This window comes from Sinocyclocheilus anshuiensis, unplaced genomic scaffold (genome assembly GCF_001515605.1).
Source record: "Sinocyclocheilus anshuiensis isolate Anshui unplaced genomic scaffold, SAMN03320099.WGS_v1.1 scaffold1406, whole genome shotgun sequence".
Classification (NCBI taxonomy): Eukaryota; Metazoa; Chordata; class Actinopteri; order Cypriniformes; family Cyprinidae; genus Sinocyclocheilus; species Sinocyclocheilus anshuiensis.
The window spans coordinates 466,222-476,260 of record NW_015557146.1 but is presented as its reverse complement, the minus strand read 5'-3'; the positions used below and the strand labels follow the sequence as shown (position 1 = coordinate 476,260).

The 10,039-nt window shown below is 38.7% G+C and overlaps 1 protein-coding gene across 1 annotated transcript in view; it reads left to right on the top strand.

Moving 5' to 3' along the window:
- LOC107678092 (histamine H3 receptor) overlaps window positions 1-8,990 on the top strand; it is a 12,413-nt gene extending 3,423 nt beyond the window's left edge. The window contains exons 2-3 of the mRNA XM_016473213.1: window positions 979-1,145; window positions 8,112-8,990. Coding sequence (XP_016328699.1) covers window positions 979-1,145; window positions 8,112-8,990 — 1,046 coding nt within the window. The remainder of the gene's footprint in view (window positions 1-978; window positions 1,146-8,111) is intronic.
- Window positions 8,991-10,039: the final 1,049 nt, after the last annotated feature.

Sequence of the window (10,039 nt, the reverse complement as noted above, 5' to 3'; positions counted from 1 at the left end):
CTTGTAACACTCCAAAGATAAAGGAAAACTTGAAATCGCATCATATGACCCCTTTAACAGGTGACGCTTTTCTTGCTTCATCCACTATATGGACGAAGACTCAAATTTCCCAATGAGCCATACATTTTGTCTTTTATTTTTAGACCATATTCTTGTCATGCTTTTTTTAGCAAAGCAGGTTCTGAGGTGTAAAAAGGAATGATTACATCCATCCATCTGCAGTACCAAGACAGAGACCTTTAGTTCTCTGCTGCTCTGTAATAAATTAAATTATTAAACCATAAATTATTGGCTTGGATTAAGAGTGCATTAAGAAACGAGATCCTATCTGCGGTTCATTTCAAGATCCGCGCGGCCTCGTGGTCTATTCACCAAACCCTCTCTGCCTGCTTAAGTGTTTATTTGCGGCTCACAGACATTAGTGCTCAGCCGATGTAGTGCTCAGTGGAAGTTCTTTGAAAAAATAAAATAAAACAACTTGGTTTGAGAGATAGGAGGTGGCGCTCTACCTGAAAACGTGCCCACGTAGTTTAGATAAACAAAGTGCAACAAAGCGCTGCTTTTTTTCCTCAGATGCCAACTAGCTCAAAAGCTCTAAATAATAGAGCCATGGCTGTGTATTTGACAGTATGATAGATGTGAAATCTCAGCGTCCTTCAAGGACTAGGCAGTGATGAGATTGCTGTTTTGTATGGCTTTGTGTAAAAGCTTTCTCTTGATGCTTCTAGGTGCGGAAAAGCAAGAGAAAGAGGTAGAGAGTTCAGAAAGCAGTCACCGTTCTCTTTGCAGCTCGATGGCTTTTTGATAATAGCTCAGGTTTATCGGTCACATTGTGAAGCGACTCCTTCGTGACATGATCCATTGATTTTGTGCTCTGAAGGGCCTATTATATCCGGTCCAGGAGAAGCGTGTGGCCATTGATACCAGCCGAGGGCTGTATATAATACAGTAAAATGTGATGTGTCTCTCTCTTTCCAGGGGCTTTTTGCATCCCGGTCTATATGCCCTATATCTTGACGGGCAGGTGGATGCTGGGCCGTGGACTCTGCAAGCTGTGGCTTGTGATGGACTACTTGTTGTGCACGGCTTCCGTCTTCAGTATCGTCTTAATCAGCTACGATCGCTTCCTGTCCGTTACCCGAGCTGTAAGTATCAACATCCAATCAGTCTACTTAAAGTAATAGTCAGTAAATGCCAGTCCAAACTTGCATGTTATGTTTTCAGTGGAGCACAAAATAAGAAATGTTATTGTACTGGCTACTGCTTTCCAGAAATTGAAAGTGCAGCGTTGTTGAGCTCCAGACGTTAGATTAGATTGGACTATTTTTATCAGGACTCTTCAGTATTGCATTAAATATATTTCAATCATGACAACTCTCGGAAGATTTTAGCATGGTGATGGATATGACAATGTTAATGTATTTGGTCTTGGCGGAACAGATCTGCTACGCTGCTGCTGAATTGCTGCTGCTGTTGGTTATTGCTGTAGTTGTAGATTATTGCTGCTGCTGCAAGCAAGTACAGGAACTTGCTACTGCCAATGCATATGGCGATACGGTGCCGTGAGTATTTAAGACATGCTGCTGCTGCACAAATAGCATATAAAATAACCCCGTAGCAGATCTATACAGGTGGAGCTGGGGAAGGTGGAGGGTTTCAGAGAACTCTGAAAGCGCACTGCAGGAATCTCAAGTGAATGCTAGCCAACCATATAAACGCAAGGTAGTAAGCTCATTGGCTGTATATGCAGCATGAACCAATCAGCTTGTGCCAAGTCATTTAACTCTCTGAATATCATCAGTTACGTTAACACCCCGTCAGAATGCGCCATCTAGAGTTTCATGACTGAACTATATATTAAAGGGTGACATTTTTCTTTCTTCGTCCACCATACGGGGTTTATGTTGTCTCAACACAATGCATTCTGGCATATCTGTTCTTCCATAGACAAAATCTTAGTAGTTTTTCATCAAAATAGACCAAAAATAAACCAACCTCTGCTCTCCAACCACCTGCCTTACACAAACATTTCTCAATCCACAATCAATTCCTTTGTGAGTTGTGTAAACATCTCATTTGTTTCAAAGAGAAATTTGCAGTACATCATCTGAGACACAAAGCAAAACTTGTAAGCAATTGCAATATTCAGTGTTTGCAACCCTTTTTTTTTGTCCATAATGTCAGAAACATTTTATGTTCTTCAAATATTCCAATTGTTGTCTCCCACAAACGCATACAAACCAAGTTTTCGCTTGGTGCCTCAGATGATGCACTGCGCATTTCACTTTTGTCTGAAACAAATGAGTTGTTCACAAATCCCACAAGAAGCTGAAGACAGTGTTATTGCAATCAGATGAATAATAAGCGAATGACTTGCTGCCCCGGCGACAGATATTAGATAAGAGCGGCCCACCAGACGAATGAAGCTCGCATCCTCTGTGGATCCAGCGTTCAACAGCTCTATGGTCATGAATTTTTCAGTGCAATTTACTGCAAATATCCGCTATGTTAGTCACGGACGGCATCATCAATTTATTTTCATACTTCATAGTGAGTCAACCTTAAGACCAGTAGGTTATTAAAAATCCAAACTTGGGCTTAGTTCCAAAACCAGTTGAGCTGCCTTGCTGTCTTCATCCCAACTGAAATGAACCTCATAAATGACCAAGTTTGAACGTTTTAGAGTATATACACTTCAAAATAAAGGTTGCAAAGGAAGGTTTTCACAGCAATGCCATAAAAGATCCACTTTAGGTTCTCCAAAGAACCTTTCAGTGAACAGTTCTTAAAAGAGCAATTCTTTCTTAGAGTAAAGAACATTTGAATCATCTAAAGAAGCTTTTGTGGAATGGAATGTTTCCATTGATGTTAAAGGGATAGTTCACTCAAAAATGAAAATTCTGTCATTAATTACTCACCCTCATGTCGTTCCAAACCCATAAGACCTTCGTTTATCTGCAGAAAACAAATTAAGATATTTTTGATGAAATCCGATAGCTTTCTAACCCTCCATAGACAGCAAGAGAACCCGGAAGAGAACAAATCGTTGAATAAAGTCATCATTTTTGGGTTTTTTTTGCGAATAAAAGTATTCTTGTAGCTTCATAAAATTACGGTTGAACCACTGATGTCACATGGACTATTTTAACGATGTTCTTACTACCTTTCTGGGCCTTGAATGTAGTAGTTCCCTTGTTGTCTGTGCAGGGTCAGAAAGCTCTCAGATCTCATCAAAAACAATTTCATCAAAAATATCTTGATTTGTGTTCCAAAGATGAATGAAGGTCTTATTGGTTTGGAACGACATGAGGACGAGTAATTAATGACAGAATTTTAATTTTTGGGTGAACTAACCCTTTAAAGATTCTTCATGGAACCACTGATGCCAATAAAGAGCCTTTATTTTTAAGAGTTTATGAAAGGCTGCCATAGAATTTGGCCGATTCATTGCAGTATAATTATGCTTCCTATCTTTTGCGTAAGAAGTGTACAGACAGTGCCTTAAACTGCTTCCTACATGGGTAGCTCACTAGAAGATGGGTTTGTTTTGTAATGAATGTAAAAAGTACAGGAAGTACAGGTCCTGTATTGCACTGCACCGCTGTATTGTTGCATAAGTGTTTTTTAAGTGTCCCTCTCAGTCGTTCTAATGGCTTGACTGAATTCTGGTTTATGACTGGCATGCTACAGACAGCTATTTTGGACATGCAGGCAGCTGCCCAGTGATTCCGTGGGGCTGTAATGATTCACGGGGAGCGACTATAACAAGGCTGCCCCCTCTCCTGACCTTTACATCCAGAGAGGCCTCTGATGAAAACCACACGGTAAAAGTCATGTCTAAAATAGGCACCTACCCACCAAAATGGCTACTGTAAGGAAACCACATATATGTGTCTCTGTGGTTTACCCAGGTAAAAATAAAGTATACTTGAATGCACTAAACAATACTTAAGTACAAGCAAGTACATTTGTGCTAAATAAAATTGTGAAAGTTATACACTATACACTAATTAAAAGTATATTTCTACTTCAGTAGTACTTCAGTACACTTGAAAAAGTATACTAAATACCACTGATATTTAAATAGATTTTTAGTGCATTGAAATAAAGTATACTACTGCAAAAATTTTAGTTTAATAAGAGTTTTATTAGTGTATTTCTTAAGTGTGCTCTGAACGCTTTAAAAATGGTTCATCTTAGTAGACTTTTATATAGTAATCATACGTTTAAATTAAACAGATTTTATTAAAAATATATTACTAATGTACTAGTTATAAGTACATTTTCCCAACTGTGGTACTTAAGTATAATTAATATAAATGCACTAATTGATTTTAAGTGTAGTAAGATATAGTACACCAAATATACAGAAGTGTTTATGATGAGTATATTCAAAAGATGGGTTCAAGTGGTAACTAAATACATTTTTAATACAGAGATAGTATGTTAAAAGCGCATTTTAGTTCATATTCATGGTGTCTCAAAATAGCACAGTTGAGTACACTTAGATGTTCTTAAGATTAGCTTAAGTGTATTTTAGTGCACTTTTTTCGCCTGGGTTGAAGAGTAAAACCGAAAGCAGACATGCTACTAACTTAACTATCTTTTTCAGTACCAAGCTACTTTATCCAAAGTCACTATTTTATGTCCGTAATTTGAGGAAGTAATCAAATATGCGCTTCTATCTCTCTCAGATATAGCACTGGCAAGACGTTATAGTGAATCGGTTCATTCGGATGTAAAAGTGTAAATTTATCTGTCCAAGTTTAATGCTGTCACTTTAATCAAGATTCATTCATTCAAATCCATCGTTTTTGAGCGAGATAAATACTGCTCTGATTAAATTGTTAATTATATAGTCTTAAAGTTATATATTTGGAAAATATCACCCGTTTGAATTGCTTTAATGTACTTGTCTGCTTTTTGTTCGTAGCTTGTTGTGTATCGAACTGGTTTTTAAGGAGTAGCTGCCCATCGATTAACTACTTTAAATCATGAGTTGCTTGTACAGTTTTAAAGTAGCTGGATCTGAAGTGGCTGTCAGCTTTGACAACCACATGGCTGCACACCAGCTCTTCTGGTGAAATCATAAAAGGAAGGAAGGGGAAGGAAGTTCAGTATTTTTTTCCATTCAGTGTGTGCATTTATCTCCATTGCAAACAGCGAAACGATGTTGAATTTGGGTTCTTGAGGTCCTTAAATAACCTCTCTTCACATTCAACTAAACTGTTGAGCAAAATAAGCTCAGAAAACATGGGAACGATGCCTTACTGTGAAAGACGAATGCGCTGAGCGGTAAAATGGCGTTAAAGCCCATTTCCCAGTCCTTAAACAGCTTTTGACTTTCCAGAGCAGGGTTTGGGCGAATTATGAAACGCAAATATTGATTTCCTGTGGAAAATATAGTATCAAAATTGTTAAGAAACATTAAGGCATAGATATGCGCTACAATAACAAATTTACAAGATCTTGCAGATGTGTTGAAAGGTAATTTAGCTGCTTGTGACTGAATGTCTGGAGCATAACTTTTAATAGATTATGCAACGACATCTCAGCAGTTTATTCCGCCGTGGCTTCATGCATAATGTATTAGAATTTGCATATTTTGCGAATACATGTCTTATCCAGCTCTTCTGAAGTACTCATGGTTTAATGTCGTTACTTCCTGTTGACAACACGTCTATGGGCTTTATCTGAGATTGCTTTTGAAAGAGTAACGATCCGTCATCCGTCATAAATGACAAAGTTAAATGCTTTTCAAACCTCAAATGTCATTTCAAAAAGTCTTGTCAGTAATTGAAAGTAGAGGTTTATGTGATAGTATCAGTGGCATTTGACAAGCATGTCTGGCTTTAATTATTCTCCTTGGTGGTGAATTATTTAAATCAGAGATGGTTCTTTCCTTAAGTATGTTCTGTACAGAATAAGGTTCAGGAAAGGTAGTGTTTTTCCAGAGTATGTAATGCATGGGGATTAACATAACAACAATCCCCAACCTTTGAGGTCAACATATGATATATTTTCTCATAAGTACTATTGAATATGATTATTTTGTGCAGATTTGTTGGTCAAGCTGTCTCAGTCATATGTCATTGCAAAATAATCAATTATTGTTAATAATTAAATGGTTACGTGTAAAATAAAATAAAAACAATTTTTAGAACATTTTTAGAAGATTTTTTAACTGACATTTTCATGGAATTTAACATCTCAAATGTTCATTATTATAATGAAAAATGTATTCTCCTTATTAATGTGAAAAAACATGTATTTATACATAATGGTATATTATTTAAGTATTACAGCAATCCAAAGTCAATTGATAAATGTGTTTACATGAAAACGATGTCACAATGCAACAAAACTTACTAATAATAATGAAAAAAAAAAAGCTTCTCCTCTATTAAAGCAGTAGTGCTTTTCGATCGGGCGGCACATCAAAACTGAAATGGGCATTATGTCAACAAAACTTCACCATCTCCAGTGTCCCAGAATCCAGTTCAAGGGCTTTAGAAGGTGTGAAATACCGTTATGTTTGTCTGAGGTAGTTACCGACATATTCCTCACTCCCTAAAGACTATTATTTGCTGTAATTTCAAGGCTGAATGGCATTAGTTCATAACAAGAAAACACCCTTGAGGGCTCCTGACTTTTTCGAATAGATGATTCCTTTCTCTGGTTGTCATCTTTCCAATTTTCTCATTTTAAATTACTGAAATGAAAAGTGTTTCAGCCTGGACTCTAGTCCACCTTCAGCTCGTACATCAAGTGTCTTTTTGCTCTCAAATCTTTACTAATTTTTATCAAGTAAACGTCAGAATCAATGTAGTAATATTTTCATATTAACACTTACTGGACTGAAGCAGCTCGGCTTTACTTGATTCTCCATCAATCATATTTTAGAAAAATCAGCGAGTCTCAAATCTTATCATCAGGATCTTTTGAGAAACGTTTGCTTTACTTTCACTGTTTCTCAGTGGAGGAATAATCTTCCCAAGCCTCCAAAACATATCACATCTTTTGAGGAATGTTTATTTCTTCATCTCTCAATCATCATTGGATTGCATTGCATTATGTGTTTGGATCATTAAATCTCATCTTACTGAGACATTATTGGAGATATAGAGTGACAACTAATATTTATATCATTTTATGTAAGTATCTGCTGTACTGTTATAAAGATCTCATTGATTTACAATTACACTCATATGAATTTTATCATATAAATATCAGCATCTGCAGTAGGTTGCATATTTTTGATAATTGTACATTTTTTCCCCCCATATTCTCACTATATCAGACTATATGAGCCATAAATGCCTGATGAATCAAATATGAGGAAGTCGTGGCCTAATGGTTAGAGAGTCGGACTTGTAACCCAAAGGTTGTGGGTTCGAGTCTCGTACCGGCAGGGATTGTAGGTGGGGGGAGTGATTGTACAGCGCTCTCTCCTACCTTCAATACCACGACTGAGGTGCCCTTGAGCAAGGCACCGAACCCCCAACTGCTCCCCGGGGGCCTCAGCAAAAAATGGCTGCCCACTGCTCCGGGTGTGTGTGTGTTCACTGCTGTGTGTGTGCACTTTGGATGGGTTAAATGCAGAGCACTAATTCCTAGTATGGGTCACCATACTTGGCCACATGTCACGTCACTTTAGAGAAAGGCAGCTTGCTAGGTTTTGAAACAGATCCACAGGAAGTTGTGTCTAAAAAAAGGTAGGGAAAAAATGGTATTCATGGTGTAAAGTGATTTAGTCACATGTCTTGATCTTTTATTAAATGTAAATTGTATTTTCATGTCATCAGATTAATCGGACACACTGATTAACTTATAATAGCCACATTAGTCGAATTGGTCCAAATCATTAGCTCACAGTATAACCGATCAGTTCTGCAGTACAGAAATTGGTTCTTTTTCCTCGCAGTGCTCTGAATCCTAGGCTGTGAATTGAATAAATCATGTAGAAGAAGAGGCAGTCACACTGAGTGTGCATAGACTTTATTGAGTGCGATAGCTGCAAGGGATCACTCCCATACCAATTTATAACTCTGAACTATGGCTATTTTATGTGTCTCTCTCGTTTGACTTTAATCTTTCGTCTTATTCCATAGGTGAGGTACCGGGCCCAGCAGGGCGTCACTCGTCTGGCAGTGGTCAAGATGTTGGCGGTGTGGGTTTTGGCATTCCTCCTCTACGGACCAGCCATCATCTTCTGGGAACTGATGGTGGGAGAAAGCATTGTTCCGGAGGACGAATGTTTCGCTGAGTTCTACTGCACCTGGTACTTCCTGCTCTCCGCGTCTACCTTCGAGTTCTTCTCTCCGTTCATCTCCGTGGCCTTCTTCAACTTCAGCATCTATCTCAACATCCAGCGACGGAACCGGAGTCGCATGGCGCATGTGGAGGCCGAGAAGGAGGACGGCTGGAGGGTCATCGATGGACAGGCCTCGTCCGTTTTCTTCGTCAAAACGCGCAAAGTGTCCTCTAGCGAGCCAGCGACCGTTTCGGCCTTGATCAAAGACGATGAGGAGGTTTCGCCGTCGTCCAGCGGCGATCCCAGCAGCACCCACTCCGTGTCTTTGACAATGAAGACGACCATTAAAAAGCGAGGGTTGCTCAGCGGTTGGGTAAGGACGCGCATAATACGAGCGCAGGAGGCATCAAATCCATGCGCCCCATGCAGAAGCGGAGGACACGCGCGTCTCTCAAGAGATAAGAAGATTGCCAAGTCCTTGGCAGTCATAGTGTGCGTTTTTGGGGTGTGTTGGGCACCGTACACTCTCCTTATGATCATACGGGCGGCCTGCAGCGGTAGCTGTGTGGAACATCATTGGTACGAAGTCACTTTTTGGCTCCTTTGGCTCAACTCGGCCATCAACCCTTTCCTCTACCCGCTTTGCCACAGCAGCTTTCGCCGGGCCTTCGCCAAGATTTTGTGCCCCAAGCGGCAGTCTGTTCGGCCACATGAGGAAAGCCCTTCCTGCCAGTGACATTCTGACGGCAACAAAAGGGATTTAATACTTTCACACTGAATATTGAAGGATGAAATAAAAGCACCAAGGCAAGAAAGCTAAACATTTCCGCCCAAGCAAATTACGCAATGGAAATCCATGTCATTACTTGGAGTAGCATGTTTTGTTCTTTGATGAAACTTCCTGACATAAGATTCTTTGAAGATTTGACCTTTTATTGATTGATATTAACAGTGCAACTAACAGTGCTGTTGTTATTTGTCTATCTCTTGTCTTGCAGTAACATAGGAACGGCGTTGTTTTACTCTTGTTAGCTAATGTAAGTTGCATGTTCTGGGACATCTGTGGTGAAAAAGTGATGCAGCTTGTGTTCAGAACATATTCAGTTGACAGTTTCGCCCATATCAACATTATTTATTGACTGTATATTCCACTCCATTGACTCACACGGTTCAGTGAAGAAGAGGTGATCTATGTGAGACGGCATTACAACTCAAATGAGAAAAGTTCTACCAGTGTGTTCTACCACTAAAAACATGAGCTTCACAGTCAGACTGCTATGGACAAGATTGAAACTAATAATGTTTTTGAATGGAAGTTTTGTGAAATTTTTGTGAAATGTGAATTAAGTTCTCATTTTTATAAGCTGAGAATCTTGAAAATGTCAATCAATTCTTATATGAAAGAATTGGAAGGTAGCAACTGTGTCATGTGGACAATGTTTATGGTGCTTTTTTTTGTCATTAGTGATCAGCCCTGATCCCTTTTTTTTTTTAAAGCGCTCTCTGGGTTTCCATCAATGTCTTCTTTTTGTGTTTCACGGAGGAAATTGTGTCACACAGCTTTGGAAGGACATGAAACAATTTTAATTTTGGAGCATATCTCTTTAAGATTTGTTTTTGTTTTTAAAAAATTTTTCTTGACTAGATTCATGGTTACAGTGTCATTGTCAACAACACTGAAATCATTCAAATGGCTTTATGAGTATAACTGTATAACTTTGAATGTTTTAAAACTTGTTTACAATGATTTCAATGTTTTTTTGGTGTGTTTTTTGTGTGTGTGTG